Source organism: Lutra lutra, chromosome 7 (genome assembly GCF_902655055.1).
Source record: "Lutra lutra chromosome 7, mLutLut1.2, whole genome shotgun sequence".
NCBI lineage: Eukaryota > Metazoa > Chordata > Mammalia > Carnivora > Mustelidae > Lutra > Lutra lutra.
In genome coordinates, this window is record NC_062284.1 from 24,072,233 (window position 1) to 24,089,069 (window position 16,837).

The window sequence follows — 16,837 nt, forward strand, 5'->3', positions numbered from 1 at the left end:
CAGGCAGCAACTTCTTCAACCTTGGCCACAGCAACTTCTTGCTAGATACATCTTCAAAGACAAGGGAAACAAAAGCAAAAATGAACTATTGGGACTTCATCAGGATAAAAGACTTTCGTATAGCAAAGGGAATAGTCAACGAAACCAAAAGTCAACCTACGGAATGGGAGAAGATATTCACACATATCAGATAAAAAGCCAGTATCTAAAATCTATAAAGAATTTATCAAACTCCAACACCCAAAAAACAAAAAATCCCATCCATGGACAGAAGACATGAACAGACATTTCTCCATTGAAGACATACAAATGGATAATAGACATATGGAAAAATGCTCAACATCACTTATCGTCAGGGGAGTACAAATCAAAACAACAATTAGATACCACCTTACTCCAGTCAGAATGGCTAAAATTAATAACTCAGATGTGGGTGAGGAGAAAGGGAAATCCTCTTATAAAGTTGGTGGGAAAGTAAACTGCTGCAACCACTCAGAAAAAAAGTTATGGAGGTTCCTCAAAAAGTTGAAAATAGAACTACCCTAGGACCCAGCAATTGCACTACTGGGTATTTATCCAAAAGGTACAAAAATAATGATTCGAAGGGGTGTATGCACCCCAATGTCCACAATATTCAAAATATGGAAAAAAGCCCAGATATCCATTGACAGATGAATGTATAAAGATGTGTACACACACACACACACACTGGAATATTACTCAACCATCAAAAGGAATGAAACCTTGCCATTTGCAATGATGTGGATGGAACTAGAGGGTATTATGCTAGGTAAAATAAGTCAGCGAAAGACAAATATGATATGATTACACTCATATGTGGAACTTAAGAAATAAAACAGATGAACATAGGGGAGGGGAAGGAAAAATAAGATAAAAACAGAGGGAAGCAAACCATAAGAGACTCTTAACTATAGGAAACAAACTGAGGGTTGCTGGAGGGAAGTGGGTGAGGGGATGGAGTAATTGCGCGATGGGCATTAAAGAGGGCACTTGGTGTAATGAGCACTGGGTTTTATATGCAGCTGATGAATCACTAAATTTTACCCCTGAAACTAATAATACACTATATGTTAACTAAGTTGAGTTTAAATTAAAAAAAAAAAGTTTTAAGTGCAAAAAGAGATCTCTGCAGAGGGAATGCTATATAATTAATTGCCTTCGATATTTCAATTCTTTTCCCCCCTTTCCCTCTGTTTAGAGGAACAGAAATAATGACTCATAAGACAAATGTCTAAAGATACACACTTAAAAAGCCTAGCCTCTTGACAGGAAGAGTCTTGTGGGGCTGGTAGCCTAGTGTATGGAGCCATGATGTAACCTGGGGTCATAGCATTACAGTGTGGGGCACCCAGCTGTATTCTTCACGGTGTTTAAAAGGACTTGCCATGAGGAAGTAAGTGCCCTATGGTACTCAGAACATGCTGTAGGTCACATATTAATAACTTCACACAATAGTGGCAACAGGACCCATTCTCTTTGTAAAGTGAAGGTTGTTTATTGCTTGTTATGATTTTGACAGGCAAGACCCTACATAGGGACCGTAATACCTACAAGGCAATCTTTATAGAATGCCTGCATAGATTTCAACATTGGGATGAACTCCTTGCATGCATTCCTTCCTTCCCTTTTGTGGGTGAAACAGAGCCAAGCTCTCCCAGGCTGGTGGAGGCAGTGTGGGGGAACAGGGGACAAGGACGGAGAAGTTGCATTCTTGCCCTGTCATCTCCCCTCACTGCTTTCCACACCCACTGGGATGCACTGAGCTCATATACACATTTTCACATGGGGAAAGCAAAGGTCATTCATGTTAGAGAATATCAATCATACTGCATTTTCTTAAAAAATGAGATGAAAAAATAAATCTAAACACACTTTTCAAGTGTTATTCTTCTTTAAAATTTTATAAATCTTAAAGCTCTTATTTTTCTTTTCAATATATTCTACTTAGAACTTTTAAAAAATAAACTTTCTTTTTTGGTACCTTTCATTTCCTGTGTTAGCCTTGGAAACATAAAATACATCTCACTAGAACTCTTCTGTGCAAATAATAAACATAAATAATATAACATCTAAGTTATTAAAAAAAAAAAAGAGGCCATTCCAAGGTTTTCACTGCTACAGCCATCCACTGCAGTCCCTGGAAGATGTTCCTAGAAGTAGTCAGTGGTCTGCCTGCTTAAGCCACACAGATCCTGGTCTGGCTGAGGTGGACTGGGCAAAAACTCGCTGTCCTGTTTGTCCATCTGTAAACTACTTCGAGAGTACTGTAAGACACTTCCCAGCCCACTGACCAGTGAGAGGGAGGAAATCCAGTTGAGGGAGCTGAAGTTGGGCAGGTTGAAAATGGATGACAGGGGGGCTACCCTGCTGGTATGGGTGGGTTTCATCTTGGAGTCCCCAGGACATCCTTCCAGGATAGGCTCCCTTGGCATGGAGGACCCCGGGGCCTGACTGCTCAGTCCCTCCAGCAGAATATCTTCCCTTAAAGGTACATTCATGTCCAACACACTGGGCTCCCCACTAGCCTCTGGGGAACAGGTTGGTTGTTGTATGTGCCATGACGCCTGTGAGGTGCAATCCTGGGAGAGGGGTCCAGAGGTACTGATGCTCTTCTGTTCTGATGACTCAGTTCTGGGTTCTTCTGGAGGGTGTCCCTGAGCAAAGTTCTCTTTGGGAGCAATGAATTTCTTGGGGGGCCTCTTGGCCAGTTGGCGCCCCCGTTGAAGTTGGGTGGGGAAAAGACTCCCCTGCACGGCTTTGAAAAACAATCTGGAAAGAGCATATAAAAAATAGTCATCTGTGGGTGGTGACTTTGAGTCTTCTGAGACTTTCACTGTATAAAAACACAGGTCTGAGAATGCTCTCAGAGCTCGTTTAGGACTTGAGGGACACTGTCCCTGATACCCACCTGGGAAGCAGTGCAGCAACAGGTGCTATGAGACAAGTCAAATAGAACACGGGGTCGCCCAGTAATGTCTGCATAGTCCAATAAGAGTTGGACGGAGGATAACACGTCGCACAAGAAGCATTGTAAATCAAAGCCACAGTGAAAAACAGAAGGATACTGAAGCCGCAAGCTATCCAGTTGAGCCAGGTCTAAGGGGGAAAGAGAAAGGGCATTTATTTAAACAGAGTTGCACTGGTTATCCATCAGTGCGTAGCTGTTCTCAGGGCTTAGTGGAAACATGGGTCTGTGGCACAGGCAGCTGGGAGGGTCTGATGAAGCCTTTGGCATCAGTGAACCACCCTGGGCACAGTCAAGGAGACGGAAGTCAGGCATAGGAAGGAAAGACAGAGGGAAAGGGTGGCATGAGGCGGAGGAGAAGAAGAGAGCGGGCAGGAAGGAGCAAAGTGCTGCTCAGGTGAAGACACCAGTCAGAATGTGGCAGTTCCCACACCAAGGAGCTCCAATACACATGTGGCGGGCCCATGTACTTGTTTCCCTTCTCCACAGTGAAGGTGGCTTTGAAGTCACCTGTCTGCTCAGAAATCTTCTAGATGTCATGGAATCTGCCTGGGAGTGTGGGGCCTGCAGCATCAGCACTCCCTGGGATCATGCCCACAGCTCTTACCCAGGTCTTGGTTTCAATACCCAGGTGCAGAAGGAAGGTGAACAGCGCGATGGCCGTGATGGGGGTTCCCCAGGTAAATACATCTGTGTCTGAGTCATAGTAGGCCTGAAAAACAGTAGTGTCCTATGTCTGTAGGTTGCTGGATGAAGCTAGTGAGAAAGGCTGTTCCAGGTGCCAACTTACCAGGTAAGGAATGAAAAAGCAAACCAGGCTCTGGAAGGCAGCATCAGCCATGTTTAACCAGAACGTGCGTGGCCGATACTCCTTAGACACAAAAACAAACACAGAAATTATAGAGAAGTAAGAATCTCTTCAAATGATGTCTTCTAGTAGTACAGGGCGATTAATGCACAAGATAAGCACCCCAGGGGAACTTGCTAATTCAAGACTTTGGCGAGTTGGGGTCGGGTCCCAGGGGGACTACACGAACGTCTGCAGAGGCATCATCTGCAGCTGGATCAATCATTCAGAGCATCTGTCCACAACACCAGCTTCTCTAGATCTAAGTCAACAGCAGACACATAAAACCACTTCCTAAATCCTAAGAGAGAGCATTTTTTAAAGCAAGATTTATTTATTTGAGAGAGAGAGAGCAGGGGGAGGGGAAGAGGGAGAGAATCTCAAGCAGACTCCCCAGTGATGATGGAGCCCAACATGGGGCTTGATCTCATCACCCTGATATCATGACCTAAGCCAAAATCACAAGTTGGACGCTTAGCTGACTGAGCCACTCATGTGTCCCCAAGGGAGCATTTCTCTACAATAGGAAACAGCACCTCAAATTCTGCATGTCCTGCTCCAATCTGAGTTCTTCTGCTCCTACTTTGCATGATGTTGCTGCCCTTTGTTGTTGGGTCCCCTAGAATGTTTCTTAAAATTGAGTCATTTTTAAAAAATGGATCATGGAAGTGTTTAATGTTAAAAAAAAGCTGTACACTGAGGGCAAAATGACCTTGATATGGACTGGTCAAGACTTCATTTCCTGGGCAACTACGTTTGTATTTGACTCTGAGCTCCTAAGCAGCTGGGGCTGGTACTGGCCTACAGAAAACGTAGATTGGACTGAATGAGCACTTACTGAGCACTTAAGAAAGTGCTGGCTAGGCTTCTCCTTCAGTCCTCTATCTCCAAAGGACAAACTTCTTGTGCCTTGTTCCTTTGGCCAGCTCCAGCCCCTGGCCAAGGACAGGAGGACAAGCTGAGTACAACCATTCCTCCAGTGAAAGGTATCATGCAGAGGCCCTCCTCATCTGCTTGACCCTCAGTTGTTCCCACCCCAGAGCCCCACCCCTGCTGCCTACCTTGAGGGAACCCAGTGTCAATGAAGGTGACCAGGGGAAGTCAAGTCAAAAGTAAACAAATTCTAAATCAGATACTGTTGTAAGACATAGGGAGCTCCATTTCCTTTGCACACATACAATAATTCCAACTAGCAAAGAGAAGCACTTAGAGGGCCAACTTTAAATGCTGGTAGGAATAGCTAGTAATTAGCATGTCAATCTATGTGTTGTGTTGATGTAAACATATACTTATATCTGCTTGTATTCACTTATTCTTTCAATGGATTCTCCATGGGTTTATCTGCTGGTTAATTCCCATTCAAAATAAATCACATTTTGAGGGGATTGTTTTAGAAAAATCCCTGTGCAGGAGGCAGCAATCCACATGACCCTGACTTCGATTCCAAGTGGACTTTCCTTAGGCTCCTGGAGACTGTTGGTATAGAGAATTTTCATGTCATTATTTTTTTTTCTATTAACCTCCCTCTTTTTTTTTTTTTTTTTAACTGAGGTACATTGGTACACAAAAACTGCACACATTTAATGTATACATCTTGATGAGTTTGGACATATGCATATACCAGGATACCATCACTCCAACCATTAACCTCACTCTAATTAATACACAGCTCCTACACAATCAAGTAGATAGAATCCATTTTTTACCTCCTGCTGGTCATTTTCCAAAATTTTAACCATTTCTCCCAGGGTGTCCATTTAAAGGGAGGTGTAGAGACTTTCACTCTCTGTAGGTGAATGTGGAGAGCAATAGGAGATGGGGGCAGGAAAGGAGCCTCACCTCCATGTTCTGGCCACTCTTGTAGAGCTGTGGTTCAGTCAGCAGCACTTCAGCTGGCACGTCCTTGTCCAGCACCCCAGTCACGAGCTGGGGAAGTGATGAGAAGAGCAGATTAAAGAAGATCAGATACCACTGGTCAATCATGGCAGATGCAGAGAAGCCACAGTAAAACTGGAACCAAAACAGGAGGCCCACGAACATCTGAAATCATGAAAGGAAGAATGGGGACAAGCAATTCTTAGCTGTCCTTGCAGATTCATATCCACGATATCTAAGGGTTTTGTAGAATTTGACTATAAAGATTAAATTTAGAGGCAGAAATTTCCTTCAAACAAAGCTCTAATCTTATAGCATGCTCTTGTACTTGCGCTCTCTCTCTCTCTCTCTCCTCATTTCCTTCAGCATGAAGGACTGGCAATGGGAGATGAAAATTCCAAGGATAGCCCACAGAGAGAAGATGCTGATAACAGCCCACAGGAAATGCAGATCAAATGGAATAGCATTTATTGAGCACCTATGAAAGTGCTGGCTAGGTCCTTCCTGACAGTCCCTTAACTTCACAGGACAAACTCTTTGTATCTTGTTGCCACAGCCAGGTGAGGAGATAAGGTCCAGTTGAGTATAGAAATTCCCCATAAAGGTACAGCAGGGACCTTCCCTAATAGCTGTCCTCTGTGATCCTAAACCAAACCTATCTATTCTATATCTCAGATCTTGCTTCTCTCTTTAGTTACATACCCTTTCTGATGAGGAACAGTGGGCAATTATTGACTCCCATGGCAGGGGGAACACACGCACGCACAGCAACAAAGTCAATGATGATACCAGCATTGCTGCTGTGACCAAGCCCAGATATCCACTGGGCACTCTAATGGCAGATGAGGTATAGGTATAATCACTGGTTCTCATAGTTACCCCTGCCTTGCTGAACAGGAAAGTGAGGGTCAGGGAGAATGAGCAACTTCTTCAAGTCCATGCTCAGTGGGAGGAGTTGAGGGGATCTCTTCCCCTTATTACTTGATCACTGAACATCAGCGGCTTGAGTGCGTTTACATGGGGCATGGCAATTTAGCAATGGTAAAGCATTTAGCCTATTAGCTGTATATTTTGGCATAGATCATTTGACCCTTTTCTGCCTCGGTGTCCTTGTCCTTGAAATGGGCACCCCCTAACAGTACTTAGCTTTGGGCTGTTGTGAGGATTAATGAACTAATACATTTAAAGTACTCACAAAGTCTCCTTGTACACTGTGATTTATTGTTGTTTCAGTTAGCAGTACAGCTATTTCCTATGAGACTCAAGCAGGGTAGTGTGCTTACTCGATTCAGAGAAAAGGAATCTCAGGTCCAAGATGTTGAATGACTTGACTATGGCCATTGTGTGAGTAATAAAAGCTGACCTGTTCAAACCACTTGTGGGTCTTGGCCTGGAGGGCAGACACCCCCAGGTGGAGAACATTCTCTGCAGGGCACCTCAGGTAATGGCCTGGGTTTTGGTTCTGAAGTTGCCACTATCTCTCTTTCTGACCTTGACTCAGTCACTTACCTTCTCTGAGCTTTGGTTTCTGGACCTGCAAATGGCTTGGTCTGAAGATCAGGAAGCAATGACACATATCCTCCAAGTCTTGTTTCAATCTACGACTTAGTGCAACTTACCCTTCCACACCGAAAATTGACAGACTTGGGTTTTTCATTGATTTTCTTCCCTTCTCACTCCCACAACTGACTTTCTCTCACCCACCCCCACAGGCTCAGCCTAATGACTCATCAGTGAACAAACTGGAGTCAAGAGAAAGAGGAGGAAAAGTACTTAGTTAATTGACATTTTTTTTCTTATAGTACCAAAAAGCCTACTTTTCAAACTACTGTTGCTATGGAAACTTTTCTTCTCTGTTCTTTATTGGAAGGGAAGACTAACTTACTCCTAAAACTAATGAATTTCTCACTTTTGGAGGTAGGGTAATTATCCTTGCACTTCTCAACTAGATTGAACACTTGTTAACAGAGGCCTTGCATCTTATATGGGATAAAGACAGACATCCCCTTCTCCTTCCCATCCCCTCTATGAGGACAGATTCATCATGCCAGGCAGGAGGCTGTGCCCATTCAGGTGGTCACTCTGGCACTTATTTGCAACTGAAATGCTGAATTCCCTGACCTCAGTCTGAGAAATTTTCATGAGGAATTATGGAGAAACAGAGCTCAACTCTCATGCTTTGTTTTCAAATAAAGGAAACAAAATCCCTAGAAAGCAAGTAACTTGCTCAAGATTGCACAAAAATTAATGACAGAAACAGAGCCGGGGTTCTACCTGCCCAGCCTCACTCATCTATACTCAAGCATCCCTCCACCTCTTTGGGAACTGGGAAATTCTAGGCTTGCAAGTATATGGATGGGGCCTCAGCTCTGGGGATGCAATGCCAGGTGGTTGAGAGAAAGCAGGGAGTAACTGGCCAAGGCCAAGGGAAGCATGGCACAGACTTCCTTGGACAGAATCCCAGGCAGAACCTAATCAGAATTAATTTCCAGTACCCAACTGATCAAATTAGACATGATGTGATTGATCCTGGGTATTCGTATTCATTTATTAGAAGACATTTTGAAAAATGGGTGAGAGTAAGGGGAGCAAGAGTGTTGGGAAAAGTAGATAGGTCTAAATCTCCAGAACAAACAGGAAAATGAACAAGAGTTACACCGATGGCAGTTTAGGGTTAGCATGGAGATCTTTTCATGGGAAGAGGAAAAAAATCTCTCTCTTTCTCTCTATCTCTCAGATAGATATCTTTTAATTTATTGTATTTTGTTCTTCTTTAGGAGAGTTTAGGATGATCCTGACCCTGGAATTGTGGCATCCAATGTGGCAGAATTGTGGAACTACCCTGAAAGATCACTTACCCCAAGAGTTTATTTATTTTGTCTCCTTGTTTGTACATTCAGCCACAAGGTTTTAGAGACAAGAGCAACAAGCAGCAACTCAGCAACTTCTTAGCAGAATGTCAACCCATTACCTATGAGTAGATCAGGATTCTAAAACGGCCATGGCATCCATGCTAGAGGACTATGGAGAAGGACACCTGTCTGCCAAGGGCTTAGTAATAAGGATCTAAGAGTTAAACATTAGGATCAACATGAAATGGAGCATGGCCCTGGAAGAGAGTCTCTGGAGAGACAGAATTGTAATCAGTCAGCCAGGCCTGGGCATGATCTAACTGGATGGTCTGTTATAGATAGATCTGGCCAGAAGGGGGCATGTCTGCCCTGACAGCAAGGGAGAAAGTGTGGCAAGGACCTGCTGGTGGCCCTGTTCCTGGGGCCCTACACCTGCGTCCTGACCAGGGGACTCACACACCTGGCCCAGTGTGGCTATGTTTCCACAGAGGCCATTCAGTGATCACAGCATGACTAAGTGTTCTCATTCTGACTCCAGCACTGCCACTGCACTCCTGCTTATCCCCAGATTTCCCTGTCTGCTCTAGAAAGAGCACTGATTAGAGGATTCCTGTCTATGGATACCTTAGCAGTCTGCTCCCAGGAAACACATTAACAGAGTGGCTAAGAGTTGGGAGTCCAATGAGCTGGGTTAAATGCAGCCTTGCATTTAACTGTGTGACCTTGTCCCTAACTGTGTGACCTTGTCCAGACCACTGCAACTCATGATTCCCCCACTTCTTATAAAGCACTAAGTAGACATTCTTGTTTGATCTGCTTTCACAACTTTCTCCTTTAGAGGTGCAGCTACTTTCACGACCCTGTGAGCTAGACTTCTTGAGCCCACAGGGGGAAAGGCCAGGCTAGGCCTGGGGTAAGTTCACAGAGGCCAAGGAGGATGGAACCAATAGAAAGCTCTGGGATGCCCAGATGGTCACATTCAGGGGATGGTCTGATAAATCTCAGCTCAGGCTTTTTGATGTAAAAACTCTAGAAACCAAAAAACAAGACAAAACAAACAAACCAATAAAAAACCCTCTAGAAACCAGAAGCATCGGGACGCCTGGGTGGCTCAGTTGGTTGGACGACTGCCTTCGGCTCAGGTCATGATCCCGGAGTCCTGGGATCGAGTCCCACATTGGGCTCCCAGCTCCATGGGGAGTCTGCTTCTCCCTCTGACCTTCTCGCTCATGCTCTCTCTCACTGTCTCTCTCTCAAATAAATAAATAAATAAATAAATAAAAAGAAAAACCAGAAGCATCAAACACCTACTGTATTTTTGTAGAAGAAATACAGCACCATGTTGGCAAGTCGGGAATAGCACCAATGTCCGTGAACAATTAAGAGTCTCTCGAGGTATCGGAATCTTGGCACTGCAAAGTCACTGGCCATCACTGCCTTGAAAGGGAACAAAGTCTTTGTTATTGGTGACACCTTACTCCATCTAAGGTCTGTCTTATCTCCCCCAAATACAAGGAATGGAGAAATCCAGTTTCAAACACAATGTGCAGGTGATTGGCCAGAGCTTAATTTATCACCATTTCCCTTATTATCTCTTTTAATTAAAAAAATAAATCAATCTCAGCAAGCATTCTTGTTCAGGGGTATCATTTTATAGTACTCATTTAAGATTCTGAATATATGTAATTGATTTTTAAAAGTTTTTGTTTTCCCATGTCCCTCCCCTTTTTTTTAAAGATTTTATTTATTTGAGAGAGAGACAGAAATAGCGAGAGATAGAGATCCCAGAGGACCCTGGGATCATGACATGGGCTGAAGGCAGATGCCTAACCAACTGAACCACCTGGGTGCCCCAGAGTTTTCCCATGTTTTCTTTAACAAGCAAAAAACAAAAACCCAGAGATGCAGTTTCCCTACTCTTCTCCACCTCCTGATATTTTATTCATATTGGGATCTCAACCCAAAGATGAACCAAAGCTGCCCCTTTTCTATGAATCAGAGACAGGCAGTTGGCCATCTTGGGAGGTGTGTTTTGGACCCTTCTTCTTAGCAGTCACAGGTGACAAGCAAGGCCAAGCCCATGGCTCTGCTGGCCTTCACATAACCCAGTTCCAGGAAGCTGCAAAAAGGCAACAGGTGTCCACTCTACCCAGAAGGGAGTGAGGACAGCAGGTTTCCTCCATGGAAAGGAAAGATGACGGGTTGAAAGTGTCCCTCACTTCACTGAGTATCATCCTCTACACAAGTAAACTAAGTGGGGCAGACAAATGCCATCAAAATGACACCTTTTGTACCCAGAATATCTTAGAATCTACCATATAATGAACTTCTCTGTTAAAAAAAAATCTCAAAGAAATTGTCAGGAAAAGACAGATTTCTGTTTATTTTTGGAGGATTATTCTACACAAAAATATAAGTCTTCTTTTAAAATTCAACTGATTTCCCTCTAGTCAAATAACTCCTTGAAAAGAGTTAGATCACAGTTGATGTGGTCCCTTAGGTGAAATAGAATAATGTCATTATACATGACAAAAAAGAGTGAAGCCTTCAAATGTCTGTTTTCCAAACTCAAAGTTAAGGATTTCAAAGCAAATACTGTTTCTATACCTCTTCCTATGAACACTGGGGTTTGAGGGCTTTGTGCACTCATCTCCGGCCTTCTTCCACTCCTTCCCACCTCCAAATTTAGGCCCTGTTTGTCCCTCTGTCAAGGCAGCCTTACAAAATGCTCCCAGCTAGGTTAAATCTTCCTGTGAAATACTCAATACCAAAACCAGTGTTTCTCTTTATATCATTTTATAAGAGTTGTGACTATTTATGTACATTTAAAATAAGTATCTGTCTCCCCAACTTTTCTGGACATTCCATAAGAGCCAGGAGAGTAGATGTAATCACCATGTACCTTAAGTTCCCAGTCAGTGCTGGTGCTCAATAAACACGGTGGACCAGATGACCCCATGAACACCAAGCTTCTCAGAGATGCAGGATCTCCTTTGCCCAGCTGGGATAAGCTTCTCACTTTGGCTAAGCAGGAGAGCTCCAACACCCTCACTCATTCTTGATGACTCTGCTCAGATGCCTAGTGTCTGTGTTACCAAAGTGTCCCACAAAGTTCATCTTCCAAAGAGCTCACCTTTGCTTATTGGACTGACTAAAACGCAAGCAGGGAAAATATTCCCTGGGAACCTGAGCACTTGGAACATTAAGAAAAGGTATCAGGCCTTACCGTCATCTTACATAATGTATCCTCAATAGGAGGTGTAGCTTCAAATAAATGCAGAAGCATCCAACAACGTCTTACCTAGAAGTTATTCCCACTCAAAGCTTCGCCTTGGTATGTGCCTTGTCATTTGGCTGTTCCCATAATTCCTCACATGGCTTGAAGTATATATCTGCACTGGCCCCTGACTTGAGGAAGTGAACAGTAGTGGTAGCTCAGTCTCCTACCCATCCACAAACGTGAGAGTGTTTCATACAAAATGTATTTACTTGGTGCATTTCTCTGCATGTGCTATTTACAGGCACTTCCCTGGTCAGCTTTTTGCTACAGGAAATAGGTGCAATGGAGAAGATAATGAAAACTTCAGAACGAACAAACAATTTTGTTCATCCATTCACTCCCCTGTACATGGCATTAAAAGGCAGAGATGAGGCGCCCTGGGTGGCTCAATCACTTAAGTGTCAGCCTTTGGCTCAGGTCATGATCTCAGGGTCCTGGGATGGAGTCCTGCGTTGAACTCTTTCTCAGTGGGGGGCCTGCTTCTCCCTCTCCCTCTGCCTGCCCCTCTGCCTACTTGTGCTCTCTCTACTCTCTCTCTCTCTCTGTCAAATAAATAAATAAAATCTTAAAAAAAAAAAAAAGGCACGGTTGAGTCCAACCTTGGGCTGAACTTTCATTTCATGGAAGAATTAAAACCATGCAAGTAACATAACACAGTGACTCAGGTCAAATGAAGGCAGGAAGAGAGTAAGGTACATGCTAAGGATGGGCCAAGAGGAACTACTGGGTTTCTATCTTGGGACTTTCCATCTTACTGTTAGTTTAATGTCAGGTAAGAAAATTAGTGAGTTCTGCAAAGGCCTGGCACATACAAGTGTTCACTGAATAAATACTGACTGCATCAGTGAATAAATCAACCAATGACTAAATGGTGACCAGCATCTGGAATTTTTAGAAGGAAACTGTAAACATTGTTTTCTAAAGTCTCCACCAACTTAAAAAAATGTCATGATTCAAAATTAATCAAATGTTGGAAATTGTTGTGATCTTACATCCAGAAGAAAGTTAATTTTAATTAACTCGGGTGTTCAGCATCTGAATCACATGTTAAGAACCGACATAGTGGCAAATGAAAAAGGCAGAAGTAAATTTTCATGTGAGTCAAGATGGCTACATTCCATTTTTTATAGCGATACCAGGTTCCAACAGTCCAAAAGCAGAGTCATTTTTTCAAATGGAACAGTAAAACATGCTTTCTTCCAAGGATGAGCCATAAATAGTCAGAGAGAAGGTGATGACTCACCTTGCCTAACTCTGTTCCACTTATTTCACAAAAATATACTTAGAGACCTAGGAAAAGCTATTTACTGCTTCATAAACATGAAGAACTAGCCACCTCTACCTTATCTTCTACGGCTTAGTAGAAGGTGAGCATCACATTGCACTGAAGGCCAACCCTTTAGCTTTGTTGGACAAAGCCTATGACAAGGTACGACAGTGGGCCAATTGGTCACATAGGACAGCCCTGATTGGTCTTTACCTGCATGCCCTCCTGGCCCGAGATTCCCACACCCACATCTGCCACCTGGATCATGCTGACATCATTGGCTCCATCTCCTAGAAACAGCACAGGCAGGAAGAATCGTTTGAGTTGAGATGCACAGAATCAAATGGCTTGACGGATCTTCATGGGGTCCCTACTGGGCTGAGTCCTGTGAAAGGGTCATGGGGATGAGTAAGGAAGAAGCAGTGCAGAGTCTGCCCTGGGAAAATTGAGTTAAGCAGTCAGAACAAACATGGTGTGAGGTTTGGAATTGCCAGTCACATCAAGAGATATTTCAGAAAGCAGGCTAGCATGGTCACCATTTTGCTTAATATTCACTTTACATTATTGGCTCATATACCTAGAGACAGAGTCCTTAACATGGTGTCTGGTGCAAAAAAGATGCTATCACCATCATCGTTACTATTTACCAAGCTCTAGCCTTTATCACATGTAGAGCATATCAGTAAAGGCTATTCTAATTCATGCTTACATGAGTGGTTTTCTAAACTGAAAAAAGGAAGTTAAGTTCTGCCTAGCAAACTGTTGAGCTCTTTCTGTACACTGATTACCAGCTAGCTTATTAGCTATTGTGCTTACCTTTGGACCCTCTCAAGATGTGATAAAGAAGAACTCCTATTTATTCAGTCAAGCTGCTGACAGAAAATGGTTAGGAACAGAGGACAAAGGTCAGAGATCTCATCACCTCTGGGGAAAAGCAAGCAGAGATTTAAAGTCACTGTCACTCAGGAATAGGGCAGCAGAAGGACCCAATCACAGAGTATCTCCCAAGTTTCAAATATGCAAAAAGTGCAGATATACAAGTCAGAGTGATTCATAACATGGTTACAGGATGTCTCGGTCCTATGATTTTTCTGTACTCTTTTGGCACTGGCCTAACATGAGTGATCAGTCAATATTCGTGAAATTGAAATTCTGTGAAGTCATTAACAATCTCTGCAGCTTTTCCCAGAATGTCCCAAACAAAGTGAGATATGGCAGGCAACAATGTTCTCTACATTATTAACCACTGGACACCTGGGACTAGGTGCCATCAATACTTTCATTTATGGTCAAAGAAATGAGCTAAAGTTCTGATGGGCCATTACTTTCCCTTTCCCTTTTGAGATTCTATTTTGTTTTTTCTTTTTTCTAACCAACTAAGACTTTACTTCCATTTTTTTTTTTTAAATGAATACCATACACCAGTGATTCCATGGCTGACTCAGGCACTGACTAGGCTGTGAAAATGTAATTTATGCATTCATGTGTTACACCAGCCTTACCGAGGGCATGGTCCTCATGCCACCATGGAGAGGACCTCAGAGAAGCCTGCACCTAGCCTGCACACTCCTCAGCACCAACCTACATCACTTGCTAAGGGAGCTCTGAAGGCCACTCCAGATCCATGAGGGCAAATGTGGAATGAAACAGCCTCCCCTGGAAGAGGGCCACAGCTGGGGCCTTCCCATAGCCTGGACAACGGACTCAGAGTAAACATGTGTTCACATCTACGGTCATCTCCCTACCCTTAGTGATTACCAAAGCCCTGAAGATGTACAGGGCTGTCTCCATAACAACCACACTAAGGCTATCCCACCTCAGACCCAAGCTCCACCAGCCTCAACTCTGTCCTGATGAAGTGTCCTGAGAGAGTAGCAATCCCCACATCAGGAAACTGTGAAAGACACTTTGCAGAAAACACTGTAATTATTATTGATTGGCGAGGATCTTTTATTTCAGAACCAAATCTCACCTAGGTACAGATTCTATATTCAGGGAGACCAAACTTTTTTGGTACTGGGGATCAGGGGATCACCCCTTTCCCTGTGCTACCTGCAGTCTTTCCCAGCCCTCACCAGCAGATGGTGCTGCTGAGTCCCCAAACCTGGCTGCAGATGGCACCCCAGCCAGAGTGGGTGGGGATGATGCCCTGGGAGGAGGTAGGTGAGGACTGGGTAGCACTGGAGAGGACCCTAGAAGGCTCTCCAGGCCAAAAGTCTGCAAGGAGAAGCCACCATTAGATGCACAGTCCTTAAGGAAATACTGCAAGGTTTAGCAACTACTCACATGGATTCATTTAATTACATGCTTGTCTTGGAACAATCAGTAAAGTTCAAAGGTTAAGAGGCAACAGGGATTCGGATCACCATCAGATCTCTGGGTTCTTGTACTATTATGTAGTTTTGCACTCCAGTTGGGTCATGGTGACCAGAAGCCCCTGCAGAGGGCCTTCTTTTTAAGGTGTTCTGAAACAATACTTAGTGTGCAGGGCTCTGCTGTGGCAGAGGCTGCCTGGGACAGCAAATGTCTAGTCTCCTGTCTCCCAAGAAACGGTGTCAGCTTTGTCTTCTTAAACCTCCACTGTATAACTATATACAGCTATATATACAAGCTATAACTGTTGTACCACATTTTGTGGTTTTCAAGTCCATGTTTTATATTTCAAACAGGCTGCTTATTTTCTTGCATTGGGTGTGACTTTATAAACAGAAAAAAGAGAAAGGAAGTGTTTTCCCATCTTACAGTATAGCACCGACAGGGTGGAAACTCCAGGATGCATCCACAGGAAGCAGCTGCATGAGACGGAGGCTACTCATTTACATAGGGTCCAGCCCGGCTGGCCTGGATACTTACCTATGGCTAGGGTCATGGCCTTGAGCTTGCTTCTGACCAGTTTCACCACCATACTCTTCTGCAGAGGTGTCGAGCGACAGCAAAGGACTGACCGGCACTGCTTAGCGAGAAAGAGAAATTTGTCTTCTAGGTTTTTCTCAAGGGCATAGGCCAGACTTCTCCCATCGATCACGAGGCTCAGGCTGGGGCCAGAGGTGGTGGACGTGGAGGGTGGGCAGAGAGGGGAGAACCCCACGCTCACGTTGCCTGCAGTCTTCTCAGGGGTGCTGCAGGGGATCCTGGACTGCACGTAGTGTAGACATTGGTCTAGCAAGGCCGCACAGGCCTCCTGAAATGGACATGAGAGGAAGCTCTGTTCATTCAGCTGTACCACGCATTCTGTTACCTTCCTCGACACTGATAGTCTGATCATCTCAAGGGCACCAGGCTGCAGACTCTGCCCAGAAGGGAAGTTCACTGAAGATGATAACTGTCCACATGAAGAGGATGAGTTTGTCTAGGGTTTTGATAAGACTCCACTTCACTGCCCATTACATTCGGTGGACGTTAGACGAGAACGTCTTCAGTTTGCAAAAACCGACTGTACTATGGCTAAACTGCTGGCTGGTTAGGTTGAGGGAGTCTAACATGCACCCCTCCATACTTCTCTGAGGGCTTTACTCAGCCATTTTTGCTTGCTTGTGAGGTACGAAACCTTTTAGAAGTCTTTATTATGATTATCCTCTAAAGAAGTATAATTATCAGGGTTTCCCTAAGCTCTCCAGTTGGCCAGGGAAATAATGGTTTTAAAAAGCATAATTTCTGAGGCTTTTATTGGCAATAAAACTGTACCTGAGTTCCAGAAAGAATAGGAAAACTTATAGAGGAGGCCAAGGGG

General features: G+C 43.9%; 1 protein-coding gene across 4 annotated transcripts in view; it reads right to left on the reverse strand.

Annotated features, from left to right (window-relative positions):
* Positions 1–1,491: 1,491 nt before the first annotated feature.
* The window catches only part of ATP10A (ATPase phospholipid transporting 10A (putative)), a 182,925-nt gene continuing 167,579 nt past the window's right edge, over positions 1,492–16,837 (reverse strand). For 2 of the 4 annotated variants that reach the window (XM_047737380.1, XM_047737379.1), the window contains 8 exons: positions 15,961–16,288; positions 13,321–13,397; positions 9,872–9,997; positions 5,673–5,873; positions 3,777–3,857; positions 3,594–3,698; positions 2,930–3,117; positions 1,492–2,790 (listed from right to left, as the gene is read on the reverse strand). In XM_047737380.1, the coding sequence (XP_047593336.1) occupies positions 2,172–2,790; positions 2,930–3,117; positions 3,594–3,698; positions 3,777–3,857; positions 5,673–5,873; positions 9,872–9,997; positions 13,321–13,397; positions 15,961–16,288 (1,725 nt within the window). In that variant the 3' untranslated portion in view covers positions 1,492–2,171. Of the gene's footprint in view, positions 2,791–2,929; positions 3,118–3,496; positions 3,699–3,776; positions 3,858–5,672; positions 5,874–9,871; positions 9,998–13,320; positions 13,398–15,960; positions 16,289–16,837 lie in introns of those variants that run through there. The other 2 variants (XM_047737382.1, XM_047737381.1) reach the window with 2 other exon arrangements.